This window comes from Marmota flaviventris, chromosome 14, assembly GCF_047511675.1.
Source record: "Marmota flaviventris isolate mMarFla1 chromosome 14, mMarFla1.hap1, whole genome shotgun sequence".
In the NCBI taxonomy this organism is placed as follows: Eukaryota; Metazoa; Chordata; class Mammalia; order Rodentia; family Sciuridae; genus Marmota; species Marmota flaviventris.
The window spans coordinates 47,363,378-47,379,929 of NC_092511.1; the positions used below are offsets into that span (position 1 = coordinate 47,363,378).

Genomic DNA, 16,552 nt, shown 5'->3' on the forward strand with positions numbered 1-16,552 from the left:
GCATTTTAATTTGAATGAATATATGCATGTTTTACTTTTAGGAGGACTTACTAATGATTTGTTTTAGTTTGTGTCAATATGTATATATAGATGCATTCATTGTAGGATCCATAATGAATATATTTACACATGTATACTCAGAATATTAAGGTTTCATATAAAACTCAAGGTTTTAATAAGTCAAACATAACCTCCATTTACATTTTGGGGAACTCTTATATGTTAATATACTTTCATTTTGGTTTGATTAATAATGTAAACCTGTAGGCCAGTAAACTTACATTGTGAAGTTTATAACTCAGATAAACTGAATTCTAACTTTTTAGTGTTTAACATTTTAAACAATTTCAAACTTCTTATGGTTTGTAATACATAGTCATTATTTATTAAACTTATTAAGAAGGGATAGCATGGAATATCTTCATAAGGGCATGATTGTATATTCAACCATAACATTATACTTCTCTTAACCCCTTTGTTTCCCCCAAGATAGGATGAAATTAAAATGGTGCATTTATTGCTGCTATTCTGCCTTTGCCTGAGTTTGTGAATTATTCATTCATTTTCAGTAATTTTAGTTGAATATTTATATATTTGTGCCAAAAACAACTTAAGAGAGTTGTGCTTATTTAGCCTAAAACATGGGAAAGTGCTTATAATGTTTTTTTCAAGAATTTCTTGTTAACCAGTTTAATCTTAGGATAGCATAAAATACTGCCCAATGGAGAACAATATACATGAATAAGTAATATATGCCTCTCCAATAGTAAATACCTGAGGAAAAAATGTCCTCAAAATCCAGATGTATTTTTATATGATTTTCCTTTGTTTTTAAGAAAAAAATCATAATACTCCTACTTCTGAATTTATATATGTATGTATATGTATATGTATGTATGTGTATATGTATATGCATGTATATGTATGTGTGTATATGTATGTATGTTTGTATATGCGTGTGGGTATATATGTGTATGCCTGTGTATGTGTATGTGTGTGTGTGTGTGTGTGTATACTTTAATTAATTAAATCATTCATACTATAATTCTATATAGTTTAGTTTCTAGGTGATTGTATAAAATTGGGCAGTGAAAGTGAAGGGATCTCCCTCACTTTTATGTATCCTCCAATCTATTACAGGTGGGTGAAAAACACCAATGAAAGTCATAATTTTGGTGACCTACCAAGATAGAATTACAGTTTTGTTTTCTAATTAAAACAGTGAACAGAGAATTGGACGCAGATTCACTGTGTCTTCCTCTGTTTGTTTTAGTCTGTTGGATGAGCTGCCTGGGTCAGTGCTGAAGTGGGCTCCATCTGGAAGCAGTTGCTGTAAGTCAGATGATAACTTCTGCTTTATCTTGTGATTTTCAGGTCACCACATTTGTCATTCTTGTTTGTAGTTTTTGCTTAACTCACCTACTCCTGTTCCCACAGGGTGGGAAGAAACTCCTCAGGGTTACAGATAGGTTGCTGGAGAAGAGAATGTTTAGATCATCACTGACATTAGAACACAAGGACCCTGTAAGATACTATTTAGGTGGAGTTCAAGCCTCTGTCAGTTGCATTTTTAAAATACATATTTTGAGAATCATGCACAGGTTAAATCATCATCTGCATCTGATTTTTCTAGGATTAAGGTTTTCCAGTTTGCTTCTCTATGTATTGTTGAAAGAAGATAAAGTCAACCTAAGGAAAGACTACTTTTCATCAAATATTTAAAAAAACACATCATTAAACACTCAAATGCTTTGTAGACCTGGGTTATACCCTAACCTAACTGGCAAATTTTTTGATGAGCAAAGTATCTGATCTTGGAATTTGGAGGTATATTTGACAAAGGATTTTCTTTTTTAAGTTCATACAGAACTTTTTGGAGTTCTTTAATTGACAGTATTATCAGTATAAAATAGTAAGTCAACTCAGAATTACCCAAATTTCTGTCATTTCTTTATGGATACATGACACATTATTTAGTACTTATTTTACAGTTCAGTTATTTTTTTATATGAAAGAACCAACCAGCTCTGCAATCACACTTGCTTTTTCTTAGAGTCAGATTAGCAAAATGAATCTTAATCTCTGTTTACATCGAGCAATGTCAAGGTTAGCTTTTAACTGATTTCTCAGAGTAGATTTCTACACCGAACCTCTAGTTAAGGTCACATAGCATCAGTGCCCATTTGAGAGTTGAAAAGTAGAGTTAAGTCATCTTAAACTTATATTCACAGCCCTTCTTTGACTAGAAACCAAAATTTTCGTTTGTAAAGGAAATGAAAGAGAAACGGTCCAGTTCTGCTTCCCATTTCTCATTTCTAAGTCTTACACCTTTCCTCATGTGAGTCTTCTGTCTTCCCCATTCTGTGGTACTTTTCTTCTGATGAAGGGTACCAAATAGGAAAGACTCTCTCTCATTCAGGGAGATGGGTTACAAGATAAAACTTTTGTTTCTGTGACTATGTGAAATAACTTTGAACAAAATGATAATATTCTTTTTTGGCTAATATTCTTAAATTGGGGTTTTTGCCAAGTCATAGAGTTTGTTTTACTCAATGAGACCAAAAAAAAAAAGATATCATTATTTCTTTTTCAAATTATATGTCCTTCAGGTTTGGATTGGAAAAGAAAGTTCAGATACTCTAGATTGTTCAAGATAAATGCTTCTTTCATTAAAGACAAATTAAGATTGAATCACATGAGAAATCTAGATGGGAGGCACGCCTGGTTCCTTAGTACAAGCCATTTATTCGAGTCTGTACTGCTATTTATAAAATGCAGATTTCTATTCCTAAAGCACACAATGTTGAATATTAAGTGACATTCTCTTAAGTTGGGAGGCTTAAGCACAGCTATGAAAAAGGAACGGCCTTGCAAAGCATTTACTACCAAGATGTTTTATTAAATAAAATAGTCTAGAGGTTTGCAGCATGCATGTCCAACCCAGTGTAATGATAACTTCAAAAGTTTTTATCTTTTGAAATGATAGTCAGTAATGATACTTAATATTTCACTAGCTTAAAAAGCAGGTGATTCAAGAATATCATAATTTCATCCTACTCAAAGCATTTTGTTTTATAGCTCTAGAAATATGCTAGTAAATTAAAAAATGTACTTAATACAATAAATCCAGATCTTGAAAGGCTAACATTTAAATCAGTACTACATCATGATAGTCTAAGCTTCAGGTTTATAATAATAAATTTATAATGGAAGTGGCTTTTTTCATTTTATCCTTCTCCTACCTCACTGGTACCTCATTTTTCCAAACCTCAGTCCCATGAAGGCTTTGCAGCACAGCTGCTATCAGTTGGTGGAGTGCCAGGAGTTTCCATTGTCTTACAACAATGATTTGTTCCCACAAACTCAGCTCTCTTCTCCATTTGGGATATTCTGGTTAACAGAATTGTAAATATACACCATACTTGGCTTACCACTTTTAAAAACCAAAGAACAACTGAATAATACCATTTAAATGGTACATGTGAATGAAATTCAATTTTTTTTTTTTTAATCATTCCTTTAGGATTGGATGTTCCCACCCTGGGTTTTCAGGAAACTATTATAAATGTGATGATAAAACAGCAGCATTTGCTACTTAAGAGAGATGTGTTTGACCAAATGCTAGATAGCACAGGTTGATGCATTTCATAAATAGAAAAGGAAAAAATGTAGTTGTGTAATTGCTCAATTGTCCAGGTTCAAAAAAAAGGCAGAGCCTAGAGTTCTCATTTTGGCCACATTAACTTTGTTTATGAAAATAGCTCTGAAGTCTATAACGTGGTCACTCTCACTTTAATAGGGAGAAAGGGGTGATAACTATAGCTTTTGGAATTTTTCCCTATTGGAAGTGAAACCCATGCCTCTGCAGTTTTCCTCTTGAATGGAGTGGGCCTGGAGGGGAAGGGAAGGATTACTAGGAAACCACTCTTGCCCTCTCATGATTACTTCCACATTTTCCAATTGTGGTGCATAAACAACTAAGTGAGAGATTAAATGATATTCATGTTTGGGTCAGTAATATCTTTTGAAGGGGAAAGGCATATCTAAACAGCTCTATTAACAAATGAAAGTCTGCCAGTTTTTCAGTAGTATCTGATATTACCACTACTTCTATCCCAATTTTAGATTTAATCTCTACCAAAACCAAAAATGCAAACTAGAAATAATTTGATGCGGCTATGTTTGTAATTTTTGGTTACTAATGCTACTTATATTTAAAAGCTATTGGGTTGAAAGGTATGGTTCAGTGGTAGCACATGTTTAGCATGTGTGAGGCCTTAGGTTCCATCCACAGTACTGAAAAAATAAAAATAAAAAAAATGTAAATGAAATCTGGTAGTCCACAATCTTTTTAGGGGATGGAGGATAACCATGTGAATATGTTTTATTTTAGAGAAAAAATAAGAGTTGATAATTCCTTATCCTTATCCTTCTGAACTAAAATCAAAACTGTGTTGTGACTGCACCTGGCTAGCTAGGTATGGAGGACTTGAGGGAGGGTTTGTGCAGTCTGAATTGAATCCTTGCTAAAAACATGGAACTCAAGATTATTTCTATAATATTTTGTTACAATTTCAAAAATGAAAACTTCAATTAAAATTTTCACTGATTTTTTTTTCCTTTTGAAGTGAGGAGGCTCATAAAACATTACATTGGTTTTTAACTGAATTTTTAAAGTTCAAAATAAAGCAATGTCTGAAGCAAGTCTGAAATATTATACTTTTTGTGTAGTCCTTAGTAGCTGCATGATATTAAAATTTGCTTCCTTCCATAAGATTAGATGACTGTAAACATACCAGCAAAAGGTTTATCCTATTAAGTCAAATCTGTAGGTAGGTATATTTCAGTCATTTTTTAATATCATTTAAAAAGTGGTCTTTATTGGATTGTTCATTTTTAGTTTAATCAGGGTATATGTACAAGAGAGAAAACTTAATAGAAAGATTTTAAGGTTATTGAGGTTTTGCTAATCTTGCCAATATGAATTACATGTAAACAATTTAATACTTCACAGGTGAAATAGCTGAATTTTTAGCATGTGTTTATAGTTTAGCTTACAATGAAAAGCCAGACTATCAAACGCTCAAGAAAATTCTGAATCCTGGTGGAATACCCTTAGGACCACTGGAGTTTTCCACTGAAGGCCAGAGGACATGTGTATATTCTCCTCCCAATAAAAAAGTAAGTAACAATCTTGGGATTGTCTCTGTGAAACTTTTCTATCAAATGAAGTTGTTTACAACTCAGTTCCTTGCTCATTATATTTAATTCCTGTTCCCCCTAACTCAGCACCAAGGAGGTGGTTGACCTTAGTGTAGGATCTGTAGCCTGCTGTGTCCTGTGAAGGAAATGAAGCCATCCTGATGTCTGATCAGACTTGATTCATGAGAGCCTTTATTTGCTCCTTTTCTTTGGGTTTTCTTCAGTTTTTGCCCTTTATTTTTGCCCACCAGTTTGGCCATAATTTAGTGTTGGATAATATTCTTAGATGTTATCTGTATTGGTTGATATTTCAATCCTTTCAAATGATTCTTTTTTACAAAGAGCTATCAAGGCTCCTCCTTTATTCAGCCATCTTCCTTTGCTTCATTCTTTAAAAAAGAAAAAAGGATTAGAACTTGATACAAAGAATTAGGATTTAAAATTTTTAAAAATGTTCAATCTTTACACTCGGCATAGGCCTGAGACTACTATAAGCAATATTATTGGACAGGTAATTAAATATCCATTTCTTTCTTGACACTGTCCACATGCAAAAAAAAAAAAAAAAAAAAATGTGGAGGGCATTTTTTTTTTCCTGATGCATGTACAATAAGGTAAGGTCAGGATGCCATTCATTTTTAATATTTCTTATGAACTTTGGATCATCACAAGTGTTCATGAGCCAAGAATGCAGGATGCAAACTAATGTGACTGATAGGCTGCGAGATGAATGGTGAGTCAAGTATCAGTGCACAGATGGTTCTGATTTGCTGAATTTTGTAGCTGCTGCAACTGAAGACATAAAATATCCTTCTAGTCATAAATTAGCTCTTTGGAAGCAAAACCTTGGCACCAGAGCTTTACAACCTTCAATTAGTAGGAAAAGAAGTATTTGAATGACTGTGGTATTGACATCTGTAGGCCTGCATAGTAATCATTCCTAATAGAAGAGAATATCTGTTTGAGGAGGTTTTGCATGGCTAATTAACTACCAGTGAGAATATGTAATTTTTTCATGATCTCCTGATTGTCACCTTTCTCTCATGATACAATTACATTTTATTGTAGCAAGTGCCTCACAAACCAATTGTCAGCACTATTTACGTATTGCAGAAGGCAGAACAAAAGTTCATGTTTAATAAAAAGCCACTGGATTTTGATCTTGGTAATTACTGAGACTTATTTTAACAGTTTTATTGACTTTTGTATTTTTATCACTTTTCCAACAAAACAAAGAGCCATTTCCTAGACATAGTATTTCCCTTGCAGTAATGGTCACCACTTAATCTACACTAATTTAAGTAGAGTTTTTTCCTTTTTTGTAGTTTTTCAGTTTCATAAACTTAATTGAAATATAAAAAAGCCATTTTAAAAACCAATAACTATATCCTCTGATATAAAACTCTGATTATTATCCACCAGAATTTTCAGTTTCATCAGATTCAAAGGGTGTTTGTTATGAAACCATTTTTATATGCAGAGAATAGAATATAAAACATTTTTGCCAGTGAGCTCCATCAAAAATACTTTATTTCTTTTGATTAGAACACTTTGGTTATGAGTAAAAAAGAAAACACTTTAATAACCTAAGAATAACATGCATTCTTAAGACCTTAGTTTTGGTTAACAGTGTGATCAGACCAACGTATAGATGTTAAGATATATTTCACAGCAGATCAGTATTTAATTATTAATGACTTTATATTGTGCACAAATTTATTTAATGATAGTATAAAATACAGTTTCCTGGAAATTTCCAAATGCAAAGCATAACAATATCAACTATCCTGTGCTTAATTCCTGCAAATGATACAAGTGTAGTATGATTTCCACAGTTGATTGTTTCTATAACAAAAATGATTTAGAGCCAGAATGAAATCAACCACATGGCCCCAAGTTTTTCTTTTGTCATAAATCCTCTTATTATTATAAAATATTTCTTGTTACTCTGTATGTGGATTGTTGTAATTAGTTAACAGACTAGTGAATAAACTCTGGACTTGTATTTTTTTTTTTTACAAAGATACTTAAAAAGAAATCATTGGACCCAAAGAGGAATACAGATATAAATAAAATGTTTCTATGATTCATTATTCAAAGGGAAGAAGTTATGAATGTTCTTTCATTCAAAAAATTTTAAACTTACACTAAGGGAAATTTAGCCTTTTTAATAAAAAAAATGTTTGGGTTAGAGTCTAATAAGAATTGCAGCACACTTATAACATCTTTTTGCAAAGCAAAATGAGATATTTTTCTAATAGATTTTCCTAGGTATCATAAACTGTTCCAGTAATTCAAGGCTTCCTTTTGAAGTCCTCAAATACTGTTACTATAGTTCAGTTGGAAATGAAGTTTTGTCAAGATAGTAAAGAAATTGATAGTTTTTTTTTTTTTTCTTGAAAAGCAAATCTTTTGGGGTATTTGCCTCAATCAAAATCATGGTATGTATAGCTGGTGTCACTTGCTAGTAATTCTGGCAGCTCCTGTGGTCACACTGTCAATCAAATTAGAAGATTCTATCATCAGGGCTGCTGGAGTCTATTTATGCTACTCACAGAGATGTGTGTGTGTGTGTGTGTGTGTGTATGTGTGTGTATGCACTTGTATACACATCCAATAGACGGAACTCAGAGCCATGTCCCTGGAAAGTATGGTCTCCACAATGAGCTAATGTACCCCAATTCCCCACCGGAATATAATGTTCAAAATTCAATGAAGAAAACCATATTTTAGTATGAACACTTATTGAGGTGAACTAAAACTCTAGAATTCCCAGATGAGAATGTCAAAGCAAATTGGAAAATAGTATTATTGAAGGTCCAAATTCAACCCTTGGATAATCTACTTCAAGAACTGGTAGATCCTTTTATTAGTTTTATCAATATGGCTCTCCTTATTGAGGTGCCTGAATCCATACTGTAATGGTGTAGACACTTGGGCATAATAAGCCACCCATTCTTCCTAAAATCTTTAGTAAGGTAGAAAAGTAAAAATGTTCAAGCTCTCCTGCATTTCAGGCAGTAAGTTTGTTCCTTCATTTACCCTAAATCTGAGTTTTCCACAGCAAATCCAAGGTGTATTAGTAATAGTAATTTGCAAAATTCTTTCCTGAGCTTTAATTCTCAAAATAATTCTATTAATTTGTTTTCCCATTTAGTTTATGTATATGAGAAAAGTGGCAATACAAATTCTTAATCAGAAGCACATTTTTATTGATTTTTTAGGAGTCTAGAAGTATGCTTGATTGTAGAACACAGTACGAATTTTCAATGGAAAATTAAATAAAAACTACTTTATTTTGAATAGCAACTTTTTTGAAAATGGCACGTATTTGGATAGTGTTCTTTGGTTTGATTATGTGGGGTGCCTGAGCTGTTTTCTATATTTTCATATCCTTGAGAAACAGAAAGTTATACTCTGTTCACAATTAGGAATTAAACATAATCATCCCACTTTTCTCTCATCATTTTAAGTTTCCCCAGAATTAGAAATATCCCATACACTGGATATAGTTTGTTTATCATCTAGAAGAGTTCATAGCAATGAAGCCTAACCATCCAACCAATGACAGTATGTGCACCAGGAACCATCACATAGAACTGAACACATTTTACTTTTATGTCAGAGGCTCCCGGTGAGAAAACTGGTACCTAAAATGCTTAGCATACAGGCGGTACTAAAATCCTCAATGATATCTCAACTAATCTCAGTTCTGGGTACATTTCCAAAGGAAGTGAAATAATGATGTCTTAGAGGTCTCTGCAGTACCTATTTTTAATTTATTACAGCACTTGCTTCACTAAGTACATTTTGTTTATTGTTTCTTATAGTATTATTTACATAACTAAGGTATAGAAAGAACATGGTTTTACTAATAAATCTATAGATAAAATGTGGTAACCTGGCAAGTGGTGCACACCTATAATCCCAGTGGTTCAGGAAGCTGAGGCAGGAGGATCAGGAGTTCACAGCCAGCCTCAGCAACGACAAGGTGCTAAGTAACTCTGTGAGACCCTGTCTCTAAAAAAAAATAAAAATAAACCTACAAAATAGGAGCAGGGATGTGGCTCAGTGGTTGAGTGCCCTTGAGTTCAACCCCCAGTACCCCTCTCCCCCCAGAAAAATGGTGTGCGTGGAATATTATCCATCCATAAAGAAAGAAATCCTGCCATTTGCAACAATGTGGAAGAGGACATTGTGCTATGTGAAATCAACCAGAGGGGGAAAGATAAATACCATGTGTTATCACAAGTTGATGATCTTAACTGTGCCAATTTCACAAAGTATATGTATATCAAAACATAGCATATGCCTTAAATATATAGCTTTTATTTGTCAATTATATTTCAGTAAAGATGGATGGGAAATATCTCAATTCTTTATAATACAGAACACATTTTCACAATGCTTACTAAGCCAGTCTTTTCAGAGGATCAGTGTGCACACACCTCAGGAGACCCTTTGTCTCTCACTAGAGGTATGATAGTACATTTATTACCAAGATGACGTCATTGGAAGAGTGGCTCAGAAGATGGTTACCCATCAATTTTCCCAGTAGTTTGAGATGGTTGAGTGGTGAAATAAAGAATCCCTGAGTGATTAGGAAACATTTCCAATTTGCAGGTTACTAAAAGGCAGTAGTTTTGCCATTCTTTGATAAGCTGAGATCCGGGAGGAGGTGGAAATAAAGAATGGTGTTGTGACAACTTAGAGCTAGCCACAAAACACCAGCATATTTTAAAGGGATGAAATGAACACACTTGGCAATAGAAGCTAAAAATCGAGAGACTACAAATTAAGGCTCTGTTTGCCCAGCCAATGTAATTTATTCTCTGTCTTGGCACTGGCTACTCCATTATTTCCCTTTGTGCTGTTCCTGTCTTCTGCTCCCTATTTAACCCATGAAAAAAGGTGATGGCACTTTCAGCTGCTGTAAACATGAAACTGCTGTACAAATACTTCACATAAGGACCTTCACGTAGCTTTCAATCTTCCAGCTGTATTGTAGGATCTGCCCTTCTATTTCTGTGTCTCTTCAAGGTTATTGAGAATCAGCCATCCCCCAGATAGCACCATGGTGTGAAAGACAAACCTTAGAGACAGCAAGCTTGTTGCAGAAGTTAACCTCTGGTACTGGCACACTGCACTAGATGACATGAACCGTTACTCATCTTGCTCACAGGTTAAACTACCTGCAAAAAGCAAGGAGCAGCAGCATCTCCTTCTCTACTCTCACATTAATTAGACTCACTTCAACGAGAGAAAACTTAAGATTTTAATTAATAAGAAATTAAACTACAAAGATATACTGGATCCACCCCAGCAAAGGTTAATAATGAATTCACATGCAGTGAAAAATGTGACAATTTTCCAGAAAAAAAAAAAATGCTGGTTTTCAGTAAGCAAGTTATCTGTAGAGATAATTTCTAAAGAATGCCTAACAGTGACATTAATTTTAATTGTTCTTGTCCCATTGATGAGAAAGGGTCTGGATCTTGCTACTACACATTTTTCCAGCGATGTTCATTGTTGCTTCCCTCTTTCTGTCTTTGTTACAGTGTGGCAAGTTTAGGATTTTTTTAAAGAATTTGAAATGTCAAAAAAATTCATAATAAATCATTACTTCCCACCAACAGGTTGATTCACAAAAGGCTGCGACAAAGCAAGTTAGTCAGATGCAAGAAAAGTCAGCAGAAAGAGTTCACAGTGAGAGAAGTGCTGAGTCCTTGGCCACATGGAGAAGAGTGCCAAAGGAGGACAAGCTGATGGGATCCATGAACAGTGAAGCAGCTCAGGTGAGGGGGTTGGTTGGGTTTCATTTTGTTTTGATTAATGCTACATTAGAATATTCCCTCTGGGAATAAAGACAATTTATTTTTTCCTTAGGTCCAAGGTTGTATGGCTTTGTTAAATGAGAAGGGGCAGAAGATATCCTATCCCGCTGATAAAAAATAAAGGCAGCCGACACTAGTTATTGCAGAAAAGTAACAGTGAGCACATTTGTGTACTGATCTGGTTTCTTCCTTTATCCTAAGAATGTAATGAAGTGCACTTAAGTTTCTCATGCCATCTATGATGGCATATTCCATACTTTTACATGCATATTCCATACTTTTACATTGGTTCTTCAAGTCTAACCCTTACAATTAGATATAAGTGAAGTGTTTCCCTATCAGTAAGTTGTATTTTAAAGTGATGATTTTTTACATGATTCGATCATTTATTTGGCTGGATAGTGACATACCTTTTGCAGAAGGCTCATTTAAGCAACAGTAAAAATCCTTCCTAATCCAACTATTTTTGATAAAAGAAGCATATGATATGTTTATATCTAGACTGAAAAAATATTTGATTTTGTCAAACTGGCCAGCATTTTATGTGTTTTATATGTGACTATTTTCCCCAGATGATTTAAAGTGGTTCACAATATGAACAGGATACTATAATACCACCTTTTACACCCTCTGTCCCAGAAAAAAATTAATATATCAGGGGGCTAAGGTGCTAATCACTAAACTGAGCACTGAACTTGGCTCTGAACTTCCTGGCAGCTAAGACAAAAATTAGAAGCCTAATAGTTACATATTCCTCAGCCAGCCAGCAAGCAAAGTATATTCAGAGAGAAGCACTTCTTTTAGTGCTGGGAGGAATCTTTAACCTTATTCTCATATAAATAGTAACATTGTTTGTTGTTTTGTAAACGGAATCGACTTCAAATAAGTATTTTATAGTTCCAATTTATAAAATTAATTACTGCTTGGTGACAAAATTGAGAAATGCTAACTCTTCAGTGAGAATATTTCTCAAATCTTCCAGTTCACCAGTGTCACTTGGTATCTGGGCAGGGAGGAGCTATAATATTGATACCTGGATTCAAGCAGAGAAACGGATTCATTTTGGCTAAACTGGCAGTGAGATTTTGAGATTTTTAGTGTAGATTTTATGACTCCAGAAAGTCCTTTGCTCCTTTTCCTTGTCAGTTCCATCCCTCAGAAGCAAGCCCGGTTCTGACATTCTGTTTCTCATATCTAGATCAGTTTTGCCTCTCTGGGACTTCATATGCATGCGTTACTACAGTGAGCAGTGTTTTGTGCTCATCATCTTTCAGCATGTGTTTGAGATTTGCCTGAATTCATGCATGGCTCTATAAATTGTACTTTTTCATTGCTAAGTAGTCCTCCATTGAATCATCATTTTACATGTCCATTTTCCTATTAATGGACACTTGGGCTACTCCTGATTTTGGCCACCATGATGATATAGTTGTCATTCCACTCCCTCCCAAACATTTGGTGTTGTCAATCTAGCCTTAGATTTTAGCCACTCCAATGTATATATTAGTACATTGTGATTACAATTGTCATTTATCTGATGACTAATAATTTTGAACAGTTTTTTCCCCTGTGGCCATTTCTTACCTACTTTGGAGAAATGTCTTTCCAAGTGTTTTCACTTATTTTTAGTTGGATGTTTGTCTTTTAATTATAAAGCTTTAAAAGTCCTTTGTGTATTCAATATACAGGATCCTCATTAAATACACACACAACACACACACATACTTGAGATCTTCTTTTAAGTTGTGTGCTTTATTTTTAATACTATATTCATCAAGTAGAACCTTTTATGTGTTTATTCAAAAGTTTAGTTTATGAAATTTTTAATAGTGTATTTTTCTTTAAAAGAAAAAAACCTAAGAAACTGTGGTTTACCTCAAGTGTCACAATTTTTTTTGCTGCATTTTTTAGTTAACACATGGCAATAGAATGTATTTTGACATATACATACATGTATAAGTACCATTTCTGTGGTTGTACATAAAGTGGGATTACACTGTCATGTATTTAGATATTAACATAGGAAAGTTATATTTGATTTGTTTTACTCTTCTTTTCCATTCCAATCTTCCCTCACTTATCCCCACACCCCATCCAATCCAGTAAACTCCACCTGGACCCCCCACACCCTGCCTATTGTGAGTCAGCATCCACATATTAGAGAAAATTTTTGGCCTTTGATTTTTTGGGGATTGCTTTATTTCACTTAGCATGATAGTTTCCAGTTCAATCCACTTCCCAGCAAATTCCATTCTTCTTTATTGCTGAGTAATATTCCATTGTGTATATGTACCATATTTTCTTTATTTATCTGTCGAAGGGCACCAAGCTTGGTTCCATAGCTGAGCTATTGTGAATTGAGCTGCTGTAAACATTGATGTGGCTGCTTTAATAGGCAGATTTTAAGTGCTTTGGGTATATGCAAATGAGTGGGATAACTTGGTAATATGGTGATTCTGTTCCAAGTTTTCTAAGGAATCTCCATATTGCTTTCCAGAGTGTTTGCATGAATTTGCAATCCCAAGGGCAATGTGAGAGTGTACCTTTTATCTACATCCTCACCGACATTTATGGTTACTTGTATTCTTGATAATTGCCATTTTGACTGGAGTGAGGTGCAATCTTAGTTTTGATTTGCATTGCTCTAATTGTTAGTTATTTTGAACATTTGTTCATTAATCATATTTCTTCTGTGAAGTATCTGTTTAGTTCCTTTGCCCATTTATTGATTGGTTATTTGTTTGCTTATGGTGTTAAGTTTTTTGAGTTCTTCATCTATCCTGGAGGTTAAGGCTCTATCTGAAGTGCAGATGGCACTGTAGGCTCTCTATTCTTGTTCTTGTTTCCTTTACTGAGAAGCTTTTTAGTTTGATACCATCCCATTTATTGATTCTTGATTTTACTTCTTGTGCTTTAAAAGTCTTATTGAGGAATTTGGTTCATAAGCCAACATGATGGAGATTTGGGCCTGCTTTTTCTTCTAGTATGTGCATGGTCTCTGGTCTAATGCCTACGTCCTTGATCCACTTTGAGTTAAGTTTTGTTCAGGATGAAAGATAAGAGTCTGATTTCATTTTGTTACCTATGGATTTTCAGTTTTCCAGGTGCCATTTGTTGAATAGGCTCTCTTCTCTCCTCTGTATGTTTTTGGCACCTTTTTCTAGTATGAGATGACTGTATTTAAGTGGGTTTGTCTCTGTGTCTTCTATTTTGTACCATTGCTCTATGTGCCTGTTTTGGTGCCAATGCCTTGTTGTTAGCTGTATTTTACAGGTTTTCAAATATCGTGTTTTCATTATTGTTTGGTTGAATATATTTTCTAATTGCACTTGACTTAAATTTTGAAACATGGATTTTTTAGAGGTTTGTTAATTTCTAAATATTTTGGAGATTTTCTGGGTATCTTTTTGTTATGTTTCTAACTTAATTTTGTTGTCATCGTAGATAATATACTATATTATTACAGTCCTTTAAAATCACTGAAACTTTTGAACCTTGTTTAAATACCCAGCAGAAATTCAAATGTGATGAATGTTCCTTGTGTGTTTTTTGAAAATATATATTCTGAAGTTTGGGTATACTATTCTTTAAATGTTAATCGGTTTAAATTGTTTCATACAGTTGTTCAGATCTTCTATAGTCTTTTCATTTTTATTTCATCCTTTTATTTTTAATGTCAGTGAATTATATATAATATTGGAGTTTTCTGTGACATATTCATATATGCATATAAAATAACGTTACAGTTTATTTCCCACTACTCACATCCTTCTTCTACCTCTTCTCCTTCCTCATCTCCTCCAATATTCTTTCTGATTACTTATATGTATATATATTTTTTCATTTGTGCATTATAATTATATAGATGGGATTCATTATGGTATATTTGTACATGTATTTAAGATAATTTTGTCAGTTTTATTCCCCAATTCTTTCCCTTTCTATCCTTTCTTTCCTCCCCACAGATCTCCTTCCTCTTCTCTATTGGTCTCCCTTATATTTTTGAGAGATTCTCCTTCTTTTCTCTCTATCTCCTGCATATGAGGGATGACAGTTGACTTTGGATTTTGAGTTTGGCTTATTTCACTTAGTATGATATTCTCCAGGTCCATCCACTTTGCTGCAAATGACATAATATCATTCTTTTTTTATAGCTATGTAGCCCTCCATTTTGTATATATACCTTGTTTTCTTTATTCATTGATTTGTTGACAGACAAATAGCCTGTTTCCATAATTTGAATTTTGTGAATTGCACTACTATAAACATTGGGATGTTGTATTGCTATAATATGGTGATTTCAGTTTTTTTGGATAAACACTAGGGAGTACAACAGCTGGATCGTATGTTGGATACATTCCTAGTGCCCTGAAGAATCTCCATACTTATTTCCACAGTGTTTGTACTAATTTGTAGTTCCACCAACGATGTATAAGTAAAAATTCATTTCCCCAATATCCTTGCCAGCACTTATTATTATTTTTTTTTATCTTCTTGATGGTTGCCATTCTAACTGGGCTGAGATGAAATCTGTGTAGTTTTGACTTCCATTTTCTTTATTGCTAATGACATCAAACTTTTTTAATGTATATGTTGGCTATTTTTATTTCTTCTTTTAAGAAATGTCTAGTTCATTGCCCATTTATTGATTGAATTATTGGGTTATTTGCTTTTTGGTTTTGTTGGGGGGTTGAATTGTGTTCATTATGTATTTTAGGACTTTTTTTTCTATGAAGAATGTCATTGGAATTTTGATCAGGTTTTTTGTTTTTGGTTTTGTAATGGGGATTGAACATAGGGGCAATTTAATACTGAGCTACATTCCAATCTTTTTATTTTTAATTTTAAGGTAGGGTATTGTTAATTTGCTGAGGGTCTCATTAAGTTGCTGAGACAGGCTTTGAACTTGTCATCCTCTGTCTTTGCCTTATTAAGTTATCTGGGATTATAGGTATATGCCAGCACACCATGCCTTTTCATCTTTAAAGATCTTCAGTTTCTTTCTTTAGTGTTCTATGATTTTCAGAGATCTTCAATTCTTTGGTTAGATTTATTCTGGTTTTTTTTTTTTTTTTTTTTAGACTATTGTAAGTTGAATTATTTTTCCTGATTACTTTGCATTTGTTATTCATGTATAGGAAAGTTCTTTATTTTGATCTTGTATCCCATACTTCACTGAATTTGTTTACTAACCCCAAAAGTTTTCTGGTAGAGTTTTTTTGAGGTCTTCTAAATATAGAATCCTATAATCTGCAAATGATTTGGGTTTGTTGTTTTCCTATTTATAGCCCTTCAACTCATTCTCTTGTTTAACTGCTCTAGCAGAAAGTTCAAGAACTATGTTTAGTAGCAGTGAGCACAGTGAAATAGCAGTGAGCACAGCTGAAAGCTGATGTTTTCTTTGGGTTTGTCATATTTAGCATTTATAATGTTAAAGCAAGTTTCATCTCTTTATTGTTTCAGAATTGTTTTTAACATGAATGGGTACTGAATTTTATCAAAGGTTTTTATGGATC

The 16,552-nt window shown here is 33.7% G+C and overlaps 1 protein-coding gene across 2 annotated transcripts in view; it reads left to right on the forward strand.

The window, feature by feature from the left end:
- Positions 1–16,552, forward strand: part of Vrk2 (VRK serine/threonine kinase 2) — a 102,969-nt gene that overhangs the window by 75,614 nt on the left and 10,803 nt on the right. Inside the window, exons 10-13 of one of the 2 annotated variants that reach the window (XM_027934459.2) lie at positions 1,274–1,332; positions 5,015–5,181; positions 10,839–10,997; positions 11,089–11,192. In XM_027934459.2, the coding sequence (XP_027790260.1) occupies positions 1,274–1,332; positions 5,015–5,181; positions 10,839–10,997; positions 11,089–11,157 (454 nt within the window). In that variant the 3' untranslated portion in view covers positions 11,158–11,192. The remainder of the gene's footprint in view (positions 1–1,273; positions 1,333–5,014; positions 5,182–10,838; positions 10,998–11,088; positions 11,193–16,552) is intronic. The other variant, XM_027934458.2, reaches the window with a different exon arrangement.